The sequence below is a fragment of the Balaenoptera physalus genome, assembly GCF_965194825.1.
Source record: "Balaenoptera physalus genome assembly, chromosome: X".
NCBI classification, from domain to species: domain Eukaryota; kingdom Metazoa; phylum Chordata; class Mammalia; order Artiodactyla; family Balaenopteridae; genus Balaenoptera; species Balaenoptera physalus.
Genome location: NC_138903.1, coordinates 16,524,813 through 16,549,710, shown reverse-complemented (window position 1 = coordinate 16,549,710; position 24,898 = coordinate 16,524,813). Strand labels below are relative to the sequence as shown.

The 24,898-nt window shown below is 38.6% G+C and overlaps 1 protein-coding gene across 8 annotated transcripts in view; it reads right to left on the bottom strand.

Moving 5' to 3' along the window:
- PPEF1 (protein phosphatase with EF-hand domain 1) overlaps positions 1-24,898 on the bottom strand; it is a 150,565-nt gene that overhangs the window by 87,820 nt on the left and 37,847 nt on the right. For all 8 annotated transcript variants that reach the window (XM_082447142.1, XM_082447139.1, XM_082447145.1 and 5 more), the window contains one exon: positions 686-813. In XM_082447142.1, coding sequence (XP_082303268.1) covers positions 686-813 — 128 coding nt within the window. The remainder of the gene's footprint in view (positions 1-685; positions 814-24,898) is intronic.

The window sequence follows — 24,898 nt, the reverse complement described above, 5'->3', positions numbered from 1 at the left end:
CTGAATGTCAATATTATGACATAGTATGAGTGTGTTTCGTGTTTGGTAATTGCAATCATTGTTGCTTTTGTTGTGGTCATCCAAAAGAAATAAAAAATAAAAATTAAAAAAAAATTAAAAAAAACAAAACTCTTCATATTGTTCCACAAGTTGAATTTTTCATTAACAAATATGTTGTACTAGATCTTTCCAAGATCTTTTTATTGTTAAAAGTACTTTTTTTCTATTAATAAGCATTAAAGCTGGATTTACATACCGCTTTTGCAAGCTTGACAAAGTCCTTCCTCACCCATCTATATTTTCTTCTAGAATTTTCATATGTTTGCTCCCTGCTCCCAGGAAATTCTTCCATTTATTTAACTCCTTAAAGTAATTTTTTTACTTCATAAAGTAACAACTTACTATTAGGGCACATACCAAAAAAACAGAATAAGACCATTTTTTATTAGTTAACTAGACATCTGGCAGCCCTCTTAAAAAGATGAACTTCAGAACTGAAAAACACCATCCTCTTCCCAAATCATACTCTCTCAGTAGCTAGTTCCAAAACAATGTCACTATATCTTCTATAAAAGTCTTTCACCAAGGTTCCTCAGCTTAAAATGCACTCAAACTTTCATTCTTTCAATAAAAGGGGTAAAGGGAAGCATTTTACCAAAATAAGAGACAAGCTTGCAAAACAGACCTGCAATTGGCCTTGTTCATCAGTGTATTCGATGGACTGGAAGATGGTGAGGGCATAGCGTTGTCTGGTCTTCAGCTGAGCACTACGACGTCGGTACCAGTTCTGGATGACCAATGCGGCTTTTAGCGCTGCAGACCCACAGGATACGAAAGGGAAAGAAAAACAGTTACTATGGAGCTATGGGGGGAAGGTAAGTGCTTCAGAAAAAATCAGTCCACCTGGATTCCTAGGTTCTAAGAACATAAAAACTACAGACAACGAGATGTTCCTTTATGTTTTTGTACAATGTCCTCAAGTCTCAAATGCTCAGGAATAATGATGACCCAGCCATCAAAAGTAGCACTTTTGGAGCCTGAATTTGAATCCCAACTCTGCTGACTACTGTCTATGTGATTTTGGGAAAGTTATTAGAACTCTCAAAGCTTCAGTTTCCTCGTCTGGCACTATTTGAAGTCTATGTACGCCCTAAGAAGTAGCAATTCCATTCTTCATTATATACCCCGAAGCAATTCTCACACAGCCCATAAAGGAGACATACGGGGATACAATGCTTCTTTGTTGGCGGCCGTAGGGAGTTTGACACCAACGCAACCTGACTGTCCACTGCTAGGAAGGAGAAGATGTGACTGTGGTGGGTGTACACCATGGAGTATTTATGCCACAACTGGAAGCGATACATAGCAACGTGGATGGGTCTTCAAAATATAGTGCTTCAGTTAGAACAGTTATCAAAAAGTTAGAGACAGAATGGAATACAATAAAATGATACCATTTTATATAAATTTAAAATACATGCACACGAAACCACAATATACGTTTCATAAGAATATACGGAAAGGAAAAGATACTAAAAGTAAGAAATTGGTTATTTGTGGGGGGTGGGTGAATGAATGAGCATAGAGTATATGGTTAAAAGGGAATAAGCTAATGAAATAACTACCATAAGAAAGGGCCTCGCGCAGACCAATGATGACAATGTACAACATACTGAGAAGTATGATTCACTCCACCTTCTCCACCTGCGATTCAACTGATAAAGGATGAATAAATGAACACACCTCCCTCCTTCACAGAGTTACTATGAGGATGAAATGAGATACTACAGGTGAAGAGTTTAGTCCAGTGCCCAGTGTAAAGCATTTACTAAATAAATGGCAACTATAGTGACAAGTATTGTCTTGTTTGTGGATTATTCAGGCACACTGACTCTCTTCTGGGGCTGGGAGCCTTTGAACCATCCTGTAGCTTCATAGTTTTGAAGAAAGAAATCAGGTGAGAGAGAATGAGATTTAAAATATAGTCTCTTATGCCTTTCTCAACTTTTAGAGTGACGAGTAACCAACACCAGCTGGCTCCTTTTATTCATGCCATAATTTTTCCCAGTTAGCACATAAGAATTAAGAGTTAACTCTAACAAGAACAATTTGAGTTCTGAAGCAGCAATCCAGCCTCTCGGCTTAGTACTGCTGTGGTATAACGAGTATACACTATTCATCTGAGGGTTTGTGTTTATGAGCTTCTCCAAGGCTGTTGGGTTCCAGAGACTCTTGTTTCATTATTCAGCTCTCAGAAAACCCCAGGAAATAGGCATAAGGTCAAGTACCGTTATCTTTATAGGGAAAAACCACAGGGAGAAGAAATCAAGTGATGTTCAATATCACAAAGTGAATAATTGGTAGTACCATGTCTGAAATCTCAAGTGTTCTCACCATATCATCATGCAGAGCCCAGGTTCACCTGAAAGGTCTGTTCTGTGGGACAGTCACTATCATGACCAACCAACGCTCAGCTCAGGGGCTCTGTTCACCAAGCACAACGGAACTGTTCCAGGGCTATTTACTGAACACTTACTGAGGGCCAGGCAATGGACTCATCTCTGCTGTCAGTCCTCGCCATACTGTGAAGCTGGGAGAGACTAACTTACTTAAGGGCACTTAGCCAGTAAGTTGAAATGGACAGCAAGGAACTGCACCCACCTCTCAACCTCTTAACCTCCATAGAGCTATTGATCTTTTTCTGTGCCTCACTTTCTTTGTCCGCACAATGACGTAGTGGAATAAATGATCACTAAAGTCTCTTCTATTTAGTATTAGCAACACCAAAAAAAAAAATTAAGCTTAATGTTATTTCTATAATTAACAGTAGAACAAAGTAGCTACCATACGTTAATGGTCTACTACAAGACATTTAGTCCCCACAAGTATTATCATCTCCATGTTACACATAAGGAAACTTCAGGTTCAGAGAGGTTAGCAACTTCTAGTACCCTCAAAGACTTCCTAATTACACATAATATTTCATTAAAAAATTCACAAACTAGTGTGAACAAACAGGTTACCACCTCAGAACCCAAGAGCCAGGAGCAGAAGAGCCATGCCAACCAGGACGCACAGGGATCACTTCCTTAGAGTCCACAGTCTTGGCTCAAACGTTGCCTTCCCCGTGAGGCCTTTCCTGAACACCCCTTGTAAAATGGCACCCATCCCCCATTGCCTATCTCCTTCTTTCCCTCCACAGCACTTATCACCATCTGATATAGCATATATTTTACTCATTTGTTACTGTCTGTCTCCTTTCACTAGAATGTTATCTCCATAAAGGCTGGGATTTTGGTCCACTGGGTTAGCTGCTGTGTACCCTGAGTCTGGAACAGTCCCTGGAACATAGTAGATGCTTGATAAATATTTGTTGAATGAATGAATGAATGAAATTACTGTTTAGTTAAAACTTCCTGTCTTGCGTTTCTCTTCATGCTAATTGGTGAATCCTATGTTTTGTTTTGTTTTTTAAATAGGAGTTTATTTGACAGTCCTTTAAATAAGAAGTTTTATATTTAGAACGGTAAGGCATTTAAAGACTCTGCTTTTGAAATTCTGCTATCAGAGGCCTCCTGAGGAGGCAACAGGATGAGTGAATATTTAATGTAACTTTAAGGGGTCTGATATCCAAGCAGGAAGAGAAACACAAGTGTGATAGAACTGATTAAAATGAATTCAAATGAACTGGAAAGAGAATGAACCATCTAGTGGCAAAAGGCTTTAAACAAGGAGGAAAAGCATCTATCACCTCAGCTGTTCAAAGCACGATGAGAATAGGGTATGGCTCAACTCTGGGACCACAGTTTTCACTGTTACTTTTGTTTACAGATATCTGCCATCTGCTAGAGTATGTGTCTGTCCCAGCGAGACTTTCAACTTCACTGGAAAAACAGCTCAAAGCACATGCCCAGCAGCCATGAGATGGTCACAAAGCCTGCTTCTTGAGCAGCAAGGCAGGGACCCTATGAGGCTCGCTCCTCCAGAAACTCTGACATCCCTGCAGAGCAAGGGCACAACATAGGATCCTTGTCCTTGGAAAGTATTTTTCTTAAACAAGAGGGAAACGAGAGGAAAGCATGAGGTCCAGCCTCCAAAACAATGACAGATATTTTAAACAAAACTATCACTTTCCCAAATGACAAAAGAGATCATAGTTTTATCATTCTTGGAAACATATGGCCTTCCAGTCAGAGAAGGGCAAGAAATAGAGGTCATTACTTTGACTTTTTATTTACCCACATACTCGCCCACCTACCAACCCATCCACATGGGATAATAAAAATAAGTTCCGAATTTGTAATCTGGAGATTTCCATTTTGGTCCTAACTCAACCAGGTGCCAACTGTGTAACCTCAGGCAAATCGCTTAACCTCTCTGGTCCTCGGTTTCTCATGTGAACAATGATAACTTGGGATTATGTGACCTCTAAGATTCTTTCCAATTATAAAATACTCTAATTCGTCCCTCTATTTTTTTAATGCCCCAGCTGCAGCCTACCTAGCCTATAGCAAAGCTGAAAATAACCATTAAAGGACAAAATAGGATGTGTAAATATGAACACTCAAATCAGAAGCTTCTGGATACAAAAGACAAATTGTAAAGGCTACTCAAAAAAAAAAAATCTGAATTATACTTGTAGAAAAAATCCAAGTCAATTCACTAATATCCTTGGCTTTCCCATCAAGGAACCGTAGCCAAAGTTTGCTAGCAATTGGTCTAGGAACAAACATTTCACCTATTACTTCTCCTTTAAATGGCCTAAAACATGATTACTGTGTATATTCTGTTAACTGGTAGAAGTGATAGCCAATAGAAGATGGGGAGAAACGGATGGGTAAGAAAGTGAAGACAAGAGGGGGTGGGGATACAGAGACACATGGGAAGGGTCTAAAGTCCAGAGGTTTCAATGAAAATTGAGAGATCAGAGAATGGGATAATGATCATAAAGATGGCAGAGGTGGAGCTGATCCAGGCGGCCACAGGGGCCAGGAAATGGGAATGAGCAGCTGAATGATTGTTCTAAAACAATCATTATCGTTAAAATACAAATTTCTAAAAATTACTATTGTATAAGAAATTTAGCTATGTAAAAGATTTACTATCATTTTAAATCATTGAAATATTTTCTTGTAGGAAGTATGTTCTATTCAACAATTCAATAATGACCTTTAATCCTCACTCAGAAAAATAAATTAAATATCTTGACTACAATTCTGTTTTATGTCTCCCTTGTTATTAATTACTAATCTGAGTTATACTGCTACATTCATTCATCCAAGATCAAATATAATGAGCATTAAATTTTTGTCTTTTGCAGCTGCTAAAAAGATAATGCAGTATAAAGCCATAATCATATAGAAAAGTGTTCTGATTACGGGAAATACAGGCATACCTCGGAGATATTTCAGGTTAGGTCTCAGACCACCACAACAAAATGAATAATGCAATAAAGAGTCACATGAATTTTTTGGTTTCCCAGTGCATATAAAAGCTATGTTTATACTATATTGTAGCCTACTAAGTGTGCAATAGCATTATGTCTAAAAAAAGTACATACCTTAATTAAAAAATACTTCATTGCTAAAAAAATGTCAAAACAATTACAATAGTAACATCAAGGATCGCTGATCACAGATCATCATAACAGATATAATAAAATGAAAAAGTTGAAAATACTGTGAGAATTACCAAAATGTGACACAGAGACACAAAGTGAGCAAATGCTGTTGGAAAAACGGTGCCAACAGGGTTGCCACGAACCTTCAATTTGTAAAAAATACAATATCTGTGAAGCACAATAAAGCAAAGTGCAATAAAACAAGGCATACCTAAAACTGGCAATTGGGGCTGAGGTAACTGCTCTTTCTTACACTGAATTGATATGTGTCTGTCTGTAACAGGATTTTCTAATAATTAACAGGATCCAACTATAAGGCTGGCTTCTTTGTGAATTATCTAGTCAAGGCTGGAATCTGGTAAAAAAAAATAAAGAGGTGGGACTTCATACCCTTTCAGCAGTACTTTCTACCTTCTAAAGGCTCATGATTCTAGAGTGGATATCTAAATAGTCCATGTCAGAGTCTCATAATACTTGACATTTCTAAAGCAGAGGTGGATTAATCACACAGCAAATAGAGAAAAAGATAAAGATGAATTTAAATGGTATAAAGAACAAAAAGGATGTTTGGCTTTTTGTTTGCCTGTTTCATGTAGGCAATAAATGTGTCTGTAGTATCAATCCTATATAAACCTCAAGGCCAACACATTATCATATTAAAAAGTGAGTAATTAACTAAAAATTGTTATTGAGAGGGATCATAATTTCAGATGAAGAAAGCAGTCTCCTTTTACAAAGAAAAGTACTTGTTTAAAATGATTCCCAATTGATGCCAACAAACTAGGGATTATAGTATATGGCGTGGGCTGAAAATAAAGATATGGCAGTTTTGGCATACTGATGATAATTAAAGCCATGGGAGTAAAGTCACCCAAGGAGAGCATCAGAGTGACAAAATAAGAGGGCCAAGAGGAACCCAGAGGAACCCCAATATTTAAAAGTTGGGAGAAAATGGAGCCCTCATAAACAGTTAAAACAGAGACATAAAAGGAAACCAGGAGAAGGTGCTGTCACTGAAGCTAAGGGTCACGAGTATTTTAAGATGGGAGTGTACAAGAGTGCCAGGTGCTGCCAGGAAGTCAAGCAAAGTAAGTACTGAAAATGCTCCATGGGATTTCAAGGTCATTCAAGAACTTGTCTAAATCATATTCCACAGGATGGGATAAATGAGAAGGTAGGAGACAGCAGTGTGAATGCACCCTTCAGGAGCAAGCTCTCCGAAAGGGAGGAGAAAGAGCAGGGTGACTGGAGGGGACAAGAGGGCTAGGGAGAGCTCTTCTTCCAAAGGGAAGGAAAACACAGTTACAAAGGGCAAATCTGCACAACTGGGAAATTCTGAATTCTGAATATGAACTATATGTTAGAGAATATTACTCTATTAATTTTAATTTTTTCAGTGTAATATAGTATTGTAGTTATGGAAGAGAATACCCCTCTTTTTAGGACATTAATGCTAAAGTATACAGAGGTTAATATCTGATGTCTGCAACTTACCAATACTTTCAAATAGAGAGGGAAATGGAGCTGGAGAGAAAGAAGGAAGAGAGAGCGAGAGAGAGGGAGAGAGAGAGTGGTAAAGTTAACAACGTGAATCTAGGTGAAGTGCATGGGGTATTCATTGTATTATTCTTTCATCTTCTCTGAAGGTTTGCAATTTTTAAAAATAAGATGTTGGGGGAAAAACCAAGCAGAATGGTCAAACTCCTTACTCAAAAAAAAAAAAAATGGAAAAAAGAGGAAAGGCACTAGAAGCTGTTAAGATGTTAATGAAGTATGAGCTAAGGGAGTGAGCGGGGAGGCAGAAGGGAAGAGCAGTGCCCCTCACTCCTACACATGCGCCTGCAGCTACGGAGCACAGTCATAGTCCTTTGAGGGACAAGAACTTTAAAGAACATCTTATCTGATGTCCCATTTCACTGAAGAGGAAAATGAAGGAGGTCCCAGCTCACAGGGATTTCTGCTAGACTACACAGTGCCAGTAAAGACCGTTTGATGGCAATTATAGCCAAGAATCCTCCAACAACAATAACAAGAAGGATGGCAAGGGCTCCCCTAAATTTTCTTTCAGAAAATTCTTTAGAGAACAACAAAGATAAAGGAAATGGTGGTGTTCATAGTTTTTCCATGAAAGTCCCAAATTTAAATATGCAGCACTGTAAAGGAGTTAACACTAGGAAAGAGGAGGCTGGGGGGACACAGGGCCGGGGGTGAAGGGAGGGGATCCCTCGGGCAGTTATGAATGGTTTGATTATTAGATTTTTTAAACAGCTAGGTTAACTAGATTTTATTCCAAGAGTTAAAGAAATATTTTGTTTTGTTAAAAAAGAGACAACAGGCCCAAAATGGAGTCACTTGTGCTAAGCTCCATGTCAGTAAACCGAGACTTAATACATAACCTAACTGTATTTTCCAGCCTCTCCTAGGAATGTAATCTTAACCAGTCTAGAATTTCCTGGCCAGCACTAGTGAGGTAATCAACCTGACAGACCCTTGTCTTCCCCCAAAGGAAGGTGAACTTGCCTGAAATATTCCTTTCTTTCTGTTTATGACTTCCCTATCTTACCCCTTTCTGCCTTTAAAAACCTCTCCTTTTCTGCAGCTTTTTGAATCTCCTTTCTGTTTTCTAGATGGGATGCTGCCCCATTCATGAATCACTGAATAAAGCCAATTAGATCTTCAAATTTACTCCATTGAATTTTGTTTTTTTAACAGATTTGGTGGCGGCACCGGCAGGACTGAAGGAGACTTCTGATGGCTTCAGCTACAATGAGAAACAAAGGTGTGGTACCCGTGAACACTTCTGATTTCTCTGTCTTTCTCACCATTTCTGAGGGCTGTGGGTAATTTCCTCTCAATTCTGAGTTCTGCTCTCTTTGCAGGAAGCTCCTGATCTAACTAGCTTTCCAGTACATATTACCCCTTTTTGGAAACCCAGTGCAGTCCACAGTCTTCATTTTGGGGGTCTGCTTGTTCACTCCTTTCCCCAGTTCCAATTTAGGAATTGCTGGTGGTGCACACAGCGCCTTCTCCTGGCCAGTCCACAGTAACATCTCTTGGTCACTGCTGGTGTGTTGAAGTACATGTTTGTCTTGTTTTGTGTAGATAAAGGCTACTGCTAATGGGAATCTTAGAAGCCAAAAAACAGCTGCAAAAATTGATGGACACGAGTCTAGCACTTTGCAAGCTGTTAGAGTGCTTGCCACCTAACTCTAAAAGACTCCCGTGTTAGGATAAGGTGGCCACTGAATGGGTCAGATTGACACTACGTTGCCCACCAAACTCAAGAAAATTTCTGTGCAACAAGGTACACTGTAAAACACCACACAATCTCCAACCCAGCAGCATATCCATCTTAGCTATTAGTTTGGCTCTGAGAGACCCAAAGGTTTAGCTAAAAATAAATTAATAATAATAATAATAACTGGGATCCTTAAGTTCTAAGGAGTTAAGTGTGCCACATTCTGACACATATGCTTATTTTATGTCTAAAAACTGTGATCCAGGGCTTCCCTGGTGGCGCAGTGGTTAAGAATCCGCCTGCCAATGCAAGGGGCACGGGTTCGAGCCCTGGTCCAGGAAGATACCACATACCTCGGAGCAACTAAGCCCATGCGCCACAGCTACTGAGCCTGTGCTCTAGAGCCCACGAGCCACAACTACTGAGCCCACGTGACACAACTGCTGAAGCCTGCCCGCCTAGACCCTGTGCTCCGCAACAAGAGAAGCCACTGCAATGAGAAGCCCACGCACCGCAACAAAGAGTAGCCCCCACTCGCCACAACTAGAGAAAACCCGCGCACAGGAACGAAGACCCAACGCAGCCAAAAATAAATTATTTAAAAAATTAAAGGGCTTCCCTGGTGGCGCAGTGGTTGATAGTCTGCCTGCCAGTGCAGGGGACACGGGTTCGAGCCCTGGTCTGGGAGGATCCCACATGCCACGGAGCGACTAGGCCCGTGAGCCACAATTGCTGAGCCTGCGCGTCTGGAGCCTGTGCTCCGCAACGGGAGAGGCCACGAGAGTGAGAGGCCCGCGCACCGCGATGAAGAGTGGCCCCCACTTGCCGCAACTAGAGAAAGCCCTCACACAGAAACGAAGACCCAACACAGCCATAAATAAATAAATAAATAAATAAATAAATAAAATTAAAAAAAAGAAACTGTGATCCAGGAAGTTATAAATATCTACAAAAATGACAAAATCTTACTAAAAATAATCTAGAATTAGACAAGATCATTGTTTTGTATCCTGGGAACTTAGCTTGATAACCATCAGGATAGGGGCCCCAAAATATGGCCAACAGAAATGTGGGTGGTACTCCATTTGCAGCTAAATATGGTTGGACAGAAATGTGGATTGAACTTCATTTGCAGCTAAGGATCTTACCAAACTACTACTGGCCCTCAGGGAAATTACAACGGCCATTAAGAGGAACATTCCAATTAGAAAAGATCATTTAAGAAGTGCAGTTGAGAGCTCTACCCACCACCAGTCCCTCCCATCAGGAAACTTCCACAAGCCTCTTAGATAGCCTCATCCACCAGAGGGCAGACAGCAGAAGCAAGAAGAACTACAATCCTGCAGCCTGTGGAACAAAAACCACATCCATAGAAAGATAGACAAGATGAAAAGGCAGAGGGCTATGTACCAGATGAAGGAACAAGATGAGACCCCAGAAAAACAACTAAATGAAACGGAGATAGGCAACCTTCCAGAAAAAGAATTCAGAATAATGATAGTGAAGATGATCCAAGACCTCGGAAAAAGAATGGAGGCAAAGATAGAGAAGATGCAAGAAATGTTTAACAAAGACCTAGAAGAATTAAAGAACAAACAAACAGAGATGACCAATACAATAACTGAAATGAAAACTACACTAGAAGGAATCAATAGCAGAATAACTGAGGCAGAAGAACAGATAAGTGACCCGGAAGACAGAATGGTGGAATTCACTGCTGCGGAACAGAATGAAGAAAAAAGAATGAAAAGAAATGAAGACAGCCTAAGAGACCTCTGGGACAACATTAAATGCAACAACATTTGCATTATAGGGGGTCCCAGAAGGACAAGAGAGAGAGAGAAAGGACCCGAGAAAATATTTGAAGAGATTATAGTCAAAAACTTCCCTAACATGGGAAAGGAAATAGCCACCCAAGTCCAGGAAGTGCAGAGACTCCCATACAGGAAAAACCCAAGGAGAAACATGCCGAGACACATAGTAATCAAATTGGCAAAAATTAAAGACAAAGAAAATTTATTAAAAGCAGCAAGGGAAAAATGACAAATAACATACAAGGGAACTCCCATAAGGTTAACAGCTGATCCCTCAGCAGAAACTCTACAAGCCAGAAGGGAGTGGCATCATATACTTAACGTGATGAAAGGGAAGAACCTACAACCAAGATTACTCTACCCAGCAAGGATCTCATTCAGATTTGATGGAGAAATCAAAAGCTTCACAGACAAGCAAAAGCTAAGAGAATTCAGCACCACCAAACCAGCTCTACAACAGATGCTAAAGGAACTTCTCTAAGTGGGAAACACAAGAGAAGAAAATGACCTACAAAAACAAACCCAAAACAATTAAGAAAATGGTCACAGGAACACACATATCGATAATTTCCTTAAACGTGAGTAGATTAAATGCTCCAACCAAAGGACACAGGCTTGCTGAATGGATACAAAAACAAGACCCATATATATGCTGTCTACAAGAGACCCACTTCAGACCTAGGGACACATTCAGACTGAAAGTGAGGGGATGGAAAAAGATATTCCATGCAAATGGAAATCAAAAGAAAGCTGGAGTAGCAATACTCATATCACATAAAATAGACATTAAAATAAAGAATGTTACAAGAGACAAGGAAGGACACTACATAATGATCAAGGGATCAATCCAAGAAGAAGATATAACAATTATAAATATATATGCACCCAACATAGGAGCATCTCAATACATAAGGCAACTGCTAACAGCTATAAAAGAGGAAATCAACAGTAACACAATAATAGTGGGGGACTTTAACACCTCACTTACACCAATGGACAGATCATCCAAACAGAAAATTAATAAGGAAACACAAGCTTTAAATGACACAATAGACCAGATAGATTTAATTGATATTTATAGGACATTCCATCCAGAAACAGCAGATAACACTGTCTTCTCAAGTGCGCACAGAACATTCTCCAGGATAGATCACATCTTGGGTCACAAATCAAGCCTCAGTAAATTTAAGAAAATTGAAATCATATCAAGCATCTTTTCTGACCACAACGCTATGAGATTAGAAATGAATTACAGGGAAAAAAACGTAAAAAACACAAACACATGGAGGCTAAACAATACGTTACTAAATAACCAAGAGATCACTGAAGAAATCAAAGAGGAAATCAAAAAATACCTAGAGACAAATGACAATGAAAACACGACGATCCAAAACCTATGGGATGCAGCAAAAGCAGTGCTAAGAGGGAACTTGATAGCTATACAAGCCTACCTCAAGAAACAAGAAAAATCTCAAATAAACAATCTAACCTTACACCTAAAGGAACTAGAGAAAGAAGAACAAACAAAACCCAAAGTTAGCAGAAGGAAAAAAATCATAAAGATCAGAGCGGAAATAAATGAAATAGAAACAAAGAAAACAATAGCAAAGCTCAATCAAACTAAAAGCTGGTTCTTCGAGAAGATAAAATTGATAAACCATTAGCCAGACTCATCAAGAAAAAGAGGGAGAGGGCTCAAATCAATAAAATTAGAAATGAAAAAGGAGAAGTTACAACAGACACCACAGAAATACAAAGCATCCTAAGAGACTACTACAAGCAACTCTATGCCAATAAAATGGACAACCTGGAAGAAATGGACAAATTCTTAGAAAGGTATAACCTTCCAAGACTGAACCAGGAAGAAATAGAAAATATGAACAGACCAATCACAAGTAATGAAATTGAAACTGTGATTAAAAATCTTCCAACAAACAGAAGTCCAGGACCAGATGGCTTCACAGGTGAATTCTATCAAACATTTAGAGAAGAGCTAACACCCATCCTTCTCAAACTCTTCCAAAAACTACAGAGGAAGGAACACTCCCAAACTCATTCATTTTTTTCTTTTTTAATAAATGTATTTATTTGGCTTTGTTAGGTCTTTGTTGCTGTGCGTGGGCTTTCTCTAGTTGCGGCGAGCGAGGGCTACTCTTCGTTGCGGTGCACGGGCTCTTCTCCTTGCGGTGGCTTCTCTTGTTTCAGAGCACGGGCTCCAGGCACGCAGGCTCAGTATTTGTGGTGCATGGGCTTAGTTGCTCCGTGGCATGTGGGATCTTCCCAGACCAGGGCTCGAACCCGTGTCCCCCGCAATGACAGGCAGATTCTTAACCACTGCGCCACCAGGGACGCCCGTCCAAACTCATTCTATGAGGCCACCATCACCCTGATACCAAAACCAGACAAAGATACTAAAAAAAGAAAATTACAGACCAATATCACTGATGAATATAGATGCAAAAATCCTCAACAAAATACTAGCAAACAGAATCCAGCAACACATTAAAAGGATCATACACCATGATCAAGTGGCATTTATCCCAGGGATACACGGATTCTTCAGTATACGCAAATCAATCCGTGTGATACACCGTATTAACAAATTGAAAAAGAAAAACCATAGATCATCTCAATAGATGCAGAAAAAGCTTTCGACAAAATTCAACACCCATTTATGATAAAAACTCTCCAGAAAGTGGGCATAGAGGGAACCTGCCTCAACATAATAAAGGCCATATACAACAAACCCACAGCAAACATCCTTCTCAATGGTGAAAAACTGAAAGCATTTCCTCTAAGATCAGGAACAAGACAAGCATGTCCACTCTCGCCACTATCATTCAACGTAGTTCTGGAAGTCCTAGCCACCGCAATCAGAGAAAAAAAGAAATAAAAGGAATACAAATTGGAAAAGAAGAAGTAAAACTGTCACTGTCTGCAGATGACATGATACTATACATAGAGAATCCTAAAGATGCCACCAGAAAACTACTAGAGCTAATCAATGAATTTGGTAAAGTTGCAGGATACAAAATTAATGCACAGAAATCTCTTGCTTTCCTATACACTAATGATGAAAAATCTGAAAGAGAAATTAAGGAAACGCTCCCATGTACCATTGCAACAACAACAACAAAAAAATACCTAGGAATAAACTTACCTAGGGAGACAAAAGACCTATATGCAGAAAACTATAAGACACTGATGAAAGAAATTAACGATGATACCAACAGATGGAGAGATATACCATGTTCTTGGATTGGAAGAATCAATATTGTGAAAATGACTATACTACCCAAAGCAACCTACAGATTCAATGCAATCCCTATCAAATTACTAATGCATTTTTTACAGAACTAGAACAAAAAATCTTAAAATTTGTATGGAGACACAAAAGATCCCGAATAGCCAAAGCAGTCTTGAGGAAAAAAAACAGAGCTGGAGGAATCAGACTCCCTGACTTCAGACTATACTACAAAGCTACAGTAATCAAGATAATATGGTACTGGCACAAAAACAGAAACATAGGTCAATGGAACAAGATAGAAAGCCCAGAGATAAACCCATGCACCTATGGTCAACTAATCTATGACAAAGGAGGCAAGGATATACAATGGAGAAAAGACAGTCTCTTCAATAAGTGGTGCTCAGAAAACTGGACAGCTACATGTAAAAGGATGAAATTAGAATAATCCCTAACACCATACACAAAAATAAACTCAAAATGGATTCGAGACCTAAATGTTAAGACCAGGCACTATAAAGCTCTTAGAGGAAAACATAGGAAGAACACTCTTAGACATAAATCACAGCAAGATCTTTTTTGATCCACCTCCTAGAGTAATGGAAATAAAAACAAAAATAAACAAATGGGACCTAATGAAACTTCAAAGCTTTTGCACAGCAAAGGAAACCATAAATAAGACGAAAAGACAACCCTCAGAATGGAAGAAAATATTTGCAAATGAATCATCAGACAAAGGATTAATCTCCAAAATATATAAACAGCTCAGGCAGCTCAATATTAAAAAAACAAACAACTCATCCAAAAGTGGGCAGAAGACCTAAATAGACATTTCTCCAAAGCAGACATACAGATGGCCAAGAAGCACGTGAAAAGCTGCACAACATCACTAATTATTAGAGAAAGGCAAATTAAAACTACAACGAGGTATCACCTCACACCAGTTAGAATGGGCATCATTAGAAAATCTACAAACAACAAATACTGGAGAGGGTGTGGAGAAAAGGGAACACTCTTGCACTGTTGGTGGGAATGTAAATTGATACAGTCACTCTGGAGAACAGTATGGAGGTTCCTTAAAGAACTAAAAATAGAATTACCATATGACCCAGCAATCCCACTACTGGGCATATACCCAGAGAAAACCGTAATTCAAAAAGACACATGCACCCCAATGTCCATCGCAGCACTATTTACAATAGCCAGGTCATGGAAGCAACGTAAATTCCCATCGACAGACGAATGGATAAAGAAGTTGTGGTACATATATACACGATGGAATATTACTCAGCCATAAAAAGGAATGAACTTGGGTCATTTGTAGAGACGTGGATGCATCTAGAGACTGTCATACATAGTGAAGTAAGTCAGAAAGAGAAAAACAAATATCGTATATTAACGCATATATGTGGAACCTAGAAAATGGTACAGATGAACCGGTTTGCAGAGCAGAAATTGAGACACAGATGTAGAGAACAAACGTATGGACACCAAGGCGGGAAAGAGGCAGGGGGTGGGGGTGGGATGAATTGGGAGATTGGGATTGACATGGATACACTGATGTGTATAAAATGGATGACTAATAAGGAAAAAATAAAGAAGTGCAGTTGAAAGTAGGGTTCCCAAATTAAACAAACTGAACGGGACATCTATTTTAATTGGTACGTAGAACCTTCCAAAAGGCTTCAGGACCCCAGAATAGCTTCATCGAAAAATTCATTGAAAAAGTCTAATGAAAAATTAAAGACACAAGAGGTACCTAAAACAAAAGACTGCAAGACAGACGCAACTTTTACTACTCGCCTCTATCGTCCTTTATTTGAGTACTAATTCTAGTAATCCTCAGTCTAAATTGTCTTTCCTAAAGAGACTACAAGACCATAAATGAAAGTCTGCCAAGTTAGAGGCCTTACATATACCTCCATATCTACCCTTGAAGGAGGGTCCCCATATAGACCCCTCTCAGAGTTGATGAGACTCTGAGGGACTTCATGGTAAACTGCTATGTTATCCCCTTAAGCAGCTAAGGGAAACTAAAATTAAATTAATGAAAAACCTTGACATCTGGTAGATACTGGAGCTACACCCTCTACTTTAAACCCCCCTCGGAGCCTGCAAATGGGATCCTGGGAAAACTGGCAGAAGCCAGCTAAGGGTGAGAATTCTTACCAGAGTCAGCTCTCCCAGATCTCTGTCTGTAGTACCCAAAAAGAGAAGAAAATAAAATAGTTTTTGCACCTTCTTTGGGGATGCCTCTTAAGTCCACGGGGTTGTTCAATACTACCAGAAATATTTACTGTTTGTCCCTACTGAAAACTGACAAGATATTTAAAAGGATTTTTTTTTAAAGTAGCTCTGTGGTCAAAAGTTGGTCAGAAATTGGAAGCTGATATTCAGAGTCTGATAGGAATATTTTTTTTAGGTGTCCTCCACTAAACCAAAATGAAACTATGTACCCAGAAGGAAAGAAAAACCTTCTAAAGCCTTTGTGAAAGGATTTACCAAAATCTTCCAAAGGAAAACAGCTCTAAGTCCAGAACATAGAAATCTTTTAATTTCCATCTTGGTTAGAAATCTTGTCCCTGATATATATATATATATATATATATATGAAAAAGCAAATTAAGAATAATGTAGCTCAATAGGAGGATCAACCTATGATGTCATTTAGGCTGCAACCCAATTCTTTGGGGAATTGAGAGCAACTATCCTTATCTTACAAATCTTTGCAAAACTAGAAATATAGCTCCAGAGGCAGTTCACAGTCTACCTATTCCTTTTACCAATCCCCAAATCTCTCCTATTTATCTCAAAAAGCTTATAAGTATTGTAAACAATCTGGCCTTAGGAAACCAAAGTACTCCTTAGAGGAACTCGCATTCTTTTTCTGTACCTTTGAGATACAAATGTTCTACAGACTTCAGGGAGGTAATTCTTATCAGAATGCAAAGGGAAGGGGAAATGGTCGTTTGAAACCTAGGCAAATAAAAAATCTTTTAAGTGTGTTCCCCAAAAATATTAGTAAAAACGCTTTAGCCATCTGAGCAGATAACCTTAACTTGTTCCCTCTACCAGAAAAACAACTTAGATTCATTCAATTTATTTTACAGCTAGTGAATTACTGTACCTGATTCATGGCAGTAATTTTAAAACAGAAGCTATAAGGTCCCTGTTTGCAACTGTCTATTTATGTGTGTCTATGTATGTATTGTAGATGTATGGTATTTTCTACCTTCAGAGGGTATTGCCAAAATTAATTTGTAAAAGAGCTCTATTTAATTGGCTCAAAGAAATTAAGCACTTATATAAAGTAAGTGAAATAAATAAATTGAATAGATGTAAATGGAATAAAAGTTTTTAGGTGAACTTTTTAAACGGTTTCTCCAAATCTTTTTGGTAACCTGAAAACTTAAAGTTTTGCCAAGTTAAGTTAAATTAAATGATGGATAGTCAATGAATAGCCAGATCATTTCCAAATAAGATAGAATACTGAAGTATTAATTATTGAACATAGATTTATCCACTTTTGGCTTCCTTTTACAGGGAAACTAAAGATATTTGGGTCTCCTAGTAAACATGGTTTCTGCCACGCTGAGAAATTTACTAAGAGAAAATTTAATTATAAAAAGTATAAAAAATTATAAAAAGTATTTATAAATTTGCCAGGCCATATAATGCTAAAATAAAAAGAGAGTTCATAATTGACCCAATGCATAAATAAATAAATAATCTATTAAAAAAAAAAAAGTAATACTAAGCCTTTATGTTGTAATTGTACAGGTATACGTTATAAGTGTTCCAGAAACTATATGCAACTCCTAAAGTCTGATATGTATGTCCTGGTATAATATTATCATCATAATTCCAGTTATCATTTTACAATATTGAGTGTCACAGAAATAAACAAATTTTCTTGCTAATTCTATTATAATAAACTCTCATCAGATCTCTAACAATGGGCATTTTTTAAAGTTTTCTGTCATTTACAGACAGTTATTGTTTTAACTCAGATGCTTTTGCAAAAATATTGCTGCAAAAGTGCCTCATCTTCAGGGAGATTCATGGAAAGGACTCTGGCAAACACACGTTTCTGATAACTTTAAGATCATAAACTGAACTGGATAAGAATTTCTAGAACCAATGGAAAAAAACTGGATTAAAGCAGAACAAGAATTAATAACATGGGACTGAATGAACCGAAAAGGGTGATTATAATTTTTATTCCTTCTTGCTTGAAGCACTACTGGTTCTTTAATGTTTTGTTTTTCCAGATCTGAGGAAACTTTTTCTCTTAAGCTATCTATGACTTACAACAATTTGGTAAAGTATACTTTTGTAAACAAAGATGAAACATTTACTTTTTCTCCCTACCTGATTCCTCCAGAATTTGGAAACTCTTGAATATTCTTTTTATGGCAAAATAGTTAGTTATTTACAAAAGTCCAATGAGAATCTGTTCTCCTTGCAACAGGACACAACTGGAAACACTGGTTATATTACCAAAACTTTAACTGGAATGTTATATTTGAGAGAGATGTACATAGACTCAGATATGACCAGATAGCTTTAAAGAACTAAGGTTGACTTTATGGCGCCAATAAAGCCCCTTGGAAAAATCGACCTGGTACCTTACTTACAAGGTTCTAGCAAAGCAGTCTTAAAAAGAACTCATATGGTCAAGCACTATTCTTGCTACACCTATGTAAATAATCAGGTCAAGTATAATGCAAATAAATTAGTTTTACGGTGATTATCTTTGTTTTTTAAAAATGGGGGTAGTTATAAAGATTATGCTTGCATCTTTGTAGATATTAGATTCTAATCCTGGTAATTGTCTTTGAGATTTTGTTAAATACCTGTAAATTAGACCGGATCCTGAATTCTTCTAGTTTCCTCAAATACCTGGCTATAACTCACCAAACTAATGTTTCCAATTTTCTCCTACCCTTCTGATTTGGAATCACTAAGAACAAAGACTGCCCTTGAATCTCCTTGGAATGGACTATACCAGGTCTTCCTCACTACCCAGATGGCAGCCAAACTTTAGGAACTTGAACCTTGGGGACACATGTCACAGCTGAAGAAGGCTCCGCCTGACATCTGGCCCTGCACAAATGGTAGAGACCTCCAAACCAAATCGACGAAAAAGAGAAGTAGCTGACATCAATGTGGACTGCTTCCTCCCAAGATGCTGGATCAAGACTTCATACTTTAAACGTGAAACACTTTCTTCTTCTCTTTCTTTCCTTTACCCTGGCATTGGCCTGGAAAGGTAACACCATCACCTGTATCTCCCAGCCCATTGCTAAGGGGGGTAACTTTTCACTGCTAGATTTGTCATTATCAAAAAAACTGATCTGTCCATTTATAGTATTACCTTAGTGGCAGTGGTTTGTGCCCTGACAGGATTTATCTTTGTCTGTGGTGATTATCATTCTCCTTGGGCCTATGAATACCTAGATGGCTGGCGCATAACTGGGCAATAATGCCTCTTCGGTTACCTAACTGTGCCCCTAACTGTCCACAGAGACACCTCATTGGTCAACTCTCCTGAATTTGCACTGTCAAGTTAGAAAGAACCTACCAGGAGGCTTTCATGATCCAGGATTTGCTTTCTTTGGCAGGTACCTACTGCCCTGGTTAGAAGTAAATGCAAACGAGGCTATGATCAGGAACCTCTCCTTAACTCTTGAAGATACTGCAGAATCTGTTGCTAAAGCAATAGCTGCTCAGTGAAAATTCTTAGACTCTCTGGCCCAAGTTGTTTTTGATAATTGGATAGCCCTAGATTATCTTTTAGCTTTGTAAGGAGGTGTCTGCTGTGGCCAACACCACCTGCTGCACCTGGATTAACATTTCTGGGGAAGTTGAAACTCAGCTACATACGATCACTGAACAAGTCACTTAAAAAGGTGACTCCTTCAATAGGGTCTTTCTTTGACTTATTTGATTTTGATTGGTTTGGGTCCTGGGGACCATGGCTTCGAAGTACACTCCAAACACTGGGAATTATCCTGCTTATCATAATCATAGTAGTCTCCCTGCTACACTGTATTCTCTCAAAAGTTTTTTTTTTTTTTTTAAATAAGATTTAATTTTATTTATTTTTGACTGTGTTGGGTCTTTGTTGCTGTGCACGGACTTTCTCTAGTTGTGGCGAGCAGGGGCTATTCTTCGTTGCAGTGCACGGGCTTCTCCTTGCAGTGGCTTCTCTTGTTGCAGAGCACGGGCTCTAGCTCTAGAGCGCAGGCTCAGTAGTTGTGGCACAGGGGCTTAGTTGCTCCGCAGCATGTGGGATCTTCCCGGACCAGGGATTGAACCCGTGTCCCCCGCATTGATAGGCGGGTTCTTATCCACTGCGCCACCAGGGAAGTCCCCTCTCAAAAGCTTTAAATGCATGATTGCAGCCACTCACCACCAAGCAAATGATCTCCCTAACACCGGAACATCAGAAAAGGAATAAAGAGAATGACCAACTTAACAATTGTGAACCTGAAGTTGTGGCCTGTGTATATCACAGAGATTAAGCAAATAACATTATGATCTGTGAATAGCACACAAAAGATCAACAAAAATAGTGAGAACTCAGAGCAGTAGCTGGGAGTGGCACTAACATCTTACATTTTTATCATAACTTTCAGGCTGAGAGTCTGATGAAAAAGGGGGAATCATTAAAAAAGAAACAACAGGCCCCAAATGGAGTTACTTGTGCTAAGCTCCATGTCGTCAAACTGAGACTTAATACCTAACCTAATTGCAGTTTCAGCCTCTCCTAGGAATGTAATCTTATCCAGTGGGGAATTTCCTGGCCAGCACTAGTGAGGTAATCAACCTGATAGACCCCTGTCTTCCCCCAAAGGAAGGTGAACTTGCCTGAAATATTCCGTTCTTTTCATTTATGACTTCCTTGTCCCACTCCCTTTCTGCCTTTAAAAACCTCTCCTTTTCTGCAGCTTTTTGGAGCTCCTTTCTATTTTTTAGATGGAATGCTGCCTGATTCATGAATCATTCAATAAAGTCAATTAGATCTTCAAATTTGCTATGTTAAATTTTATTTTTTAACAGATTGCTGTTTAGTATTTTTAAATTTTTAAGCAAAAATACAGAACAAATATTCTTTAGGAGAACAATGTCCATTAGAGAAAATTTCCATTTGTCATAGCTTAAAGCATCAAACTTCAAAGCCAAAAATGCTAGGTAGCCTTTGTAGCACTTAGAGAAAATGAATAAATGCATTCATTTCCAAGTGGTCTCAAGGGAAAAAATAAAAGAAAATATAGTGTTCTCAAAGTGGTCTACAAGAAAAAAAAAAGGCAACAGATTATTAATTCAAAACCCATCGGTATAAAATTTTAAGTGTAAAGTGAAGTTCAGAAGAAGGAAACTGCAATGCTTAATTTCTGGGTGTTGGATAAATTCCAATTTTACAAGTCAGGGCAGCATATCAAAAGGAGCATGAACTTTGCAATCTGTCAAAGCTGGTTCCAATTCAGGTTCAGCCATCAACTAGTACATGACTTTGGGCAGCTCTTTAAGTCTCGATTTCTTCATGTGGAAAAAGAAATTAATTAAAGCTTCCTCCAAGAGTTTTGGCAAGAAATAGAAATAATAAATGTAGTAGGCACTCAATAAATGATAGCTGTTATTACTCTCTTCCCTATTGCATATCACAAAAGAATCAAAATAGCAACAATAACAGTAATAATACAACAACAATGCTACCTCTCTACATGGAAGGGGGATAGCCCATAAGAAAGGGATAGTCTCAATTTTATATGCAGGCTACTCTTTCTCAAAAATGCCATGATACTCCAGAGGCAGCTAACTGTGGTGCAGCTGAATGACCAAAGTAGGGAAAAACCCTTCACACTAGTCAGAAGTAAGCTCTAGGCCTGGCTCTGCCACTTACTAGCTATGTGTTCTTAAGCAAATCACTTTGCCTTTCAAAGCCTCAGTTTCCTTTTCTGCAAATTGAGAACAACCCTTCACAGGTGGTGAAGATCAAATGTATGTGAAAGGATTTGTCCAACTATAAAAGCACTATGCAAATAAAAGGTACTTTACATAAGTACATTTAATTGAAGCTAGTTTCCAAGAGCAGCAACTTTGGAAGGCACGATAAAAGCGTGTAATGGTTGACGGCAAAAAACACTGTAGTCAGAACACTTCGGGTTCAAATCCCAACTCTGGCAATTGTTAGTTATATAACCTTGACAAGTACTTACCTTACTGAGCACAAGCTTCTTCATCAGTACAAAAAGGAATAACACTTTACTCAGGTTTACTGTAAGGATTAAGTAAAATATATATAGCACACTCTTTGGAATACAGTTAGTAATAAGGAAATAATAATTATTATTTTCTATCAAGACCTTTCCAAACATTCACAGCCCTTGACACAGAAATTTCATGTCTAATCACTTGAATATGGGAATAATCTAAAATAAGGAAAAATATTTACATGAAGAAATTCTTCAATGTGTTATTTATATTAGTAAAAAAAAAAATGTCCAATATTAAAGGAATAATTAACTATATTATGGCCTATCCACTAATGAAACATTTAGTAATGGCTAAAATGATGTTTACAAAACATTTATAACAACTTGAGAAGTGTTTACATAACAATGTCTTAGTGCCAAAAGCGAGGCTATAAAAAAATTATTATTTAGGGTGATCAAAAATATACACTAAAAAAATATATATATACTATACCAAAAAAAAAACTGGGTAGTAGACTGAGGAGTAATTATTAATTATTTCCAACTGCTTTTCTATATCTTACAATATTCTGAATGAGAAAAACTTTTGATGGTAAATGTAAGTAAACACAGTACATCAGTTTTCAGCAGATTTATTATTATGAAATTATAATAAACATTAATATATTCAACAAGCGATAATGGAAGAATAAAAAGAATAAGGGAATACTCTGAACAAGTATGTGCTAATAAATACCTAAGATGAAATGAACCAATTCTTAAAAGGACACAAACTACTGAAAATGACTGAACAATAGAAAATCTGAATAGACCTATAACAAGTAAAGAGTAGAATAAGTAATCAAAAAACTACCCACAAAGAAAGGCCCATGCCCAGATGGCTTCACTGACAAATTCTACCAAACATTTAAAGAATTAATCCCAATTCTTCACAAACTCTTCTAAAGTATGGAAGAGATGGAATACTTTCCAACTCATTTAGGCTAGTACTACCCTGATATCAAATCCAGACAAAGACATCACAGGAAAAGAAAAATAGAGACCAACATTTCTTTTGAATACAGATGTAAAAATCTGAAACAAAATACTACCAAACTGAATCCAGTAACATATAAAAAGGATTACATAGAGAGCTTCCAGGTTGGTGAACTCATGGTGGCTTGGAGAGGGCACAGAAGCTCGCACCCTTCCTTTAGCCTTGCCTAAGCATGTTTTCTCATAAACCGCTTCCCACTGGCCACAAAGCTCAGACCACCTGCCAACACTGGGAGGAGGCTGGTGTCCATCCGCCATGATGCCTCAACGTGCACCGTTGGCCACTTGCTCACTCGAAGACGTTCAAAGGTGCATGACTATTTGATCACCCAAGCACGAGGATAAATGCCAATCACATCTCACTATGACCACTGAGGAATTCAAGGAAAAAAAAGCTCACAGAAACATCAGATAACCTTGGCCACAAGATCAACTCATGAAATGATACGAAGTTTTCCTGTGGTGTTCTCCCAAGATGATGGGAACAATGTTGTGTCAAGGATGAAAGAAGCTACACTCTATAATATGAGCTCTATACATAACATATATGATCAGAATACAAAAGTATCAAGGATACGCTATTTTCTGAAATCAGCTTCCATTTCTGATAATCTATCTGTTAACCTAAACTAGGAATCATCTAAGATAAAGTCTGTCCCTCACAACATTCAAAAGTCTAATGTAGGAGAGGAATCAAATGGCAGAATAGAAGGATATGGAGCTCACCTCCTCCCACAAATACATCAAAAATCCATCTACCTGTGGAACAATTCTCACAGAATACCTACTGAACACTGGCAGAAGATATCAGACAGCCAAAATTACAAGAAAGATCTCCACATAACCAGGAAGACCCCTCAATGTTTTTAACTGGATTCATGTTTAAAATGGGAGAGATTTCGTCCTTCATATTCCCCTGTAAATTCTCAGCATGGAACAGAGACTCCAGTGCCTGCTATGTTCTCAGTAAGTATTTCTGGCAGAATGAATGAATGAAACCATTGTACATATTACTTCATGTTATATAAAACCACATTTATCGGGGCTTCCCTGGTGGCGCAGTGGTTGAGAATCTGCCTGCTAATGCAGAGGACACGGGTTCGAGCCCTGGTCTGGGAGGATCCCACATGCCACAGAGCAACTAGGCCCGTGAGCCACAACTACTGAGCCTGCACGTCTGGAGCCTGTGCTCCGCAACAAGAGAGGCCGCGATAGTGAGAGGCCCGCGCACCGCGATGAAGAGTGGCCCCCGCTTGCCACAACTGGAGAAAGCCCTAGCACAGAAACGAAGAACCAACACAGCAATCAATCAATCAATCAATCAATAAATAAATATTAAAAAAAAAAAACACATTTATCGTTCAGAGCATTTGTGCTTTCTCAGTATTTTCATGCATCATGAATATAGGTGTATTATATTCAGGAATAAGTAAAACAGTGCTTGTTTAAAAAAATAGAGTTTAGGAACTTCCCTGGTGGTGCAATGGATAAGACTCCGTGCTCCCGATGCAGGGGGCCTGGGTTCGATCCCTGGTCAGGGAACTAGATCCCACATGCATGCCACAACTAAGAGTTTGCATGCCACAACTAAGAAGCCGGTGAGCCGCAACTAAGGAGCCGGCGAGCTGCAACTAAGGAGCCTGCCTGCCACAACTAAGGAGCCCACCTGTCACAACTAAGGAGCCCGCCTGCCACAACTAAGACCCCGTGCAACCAAATAAATAA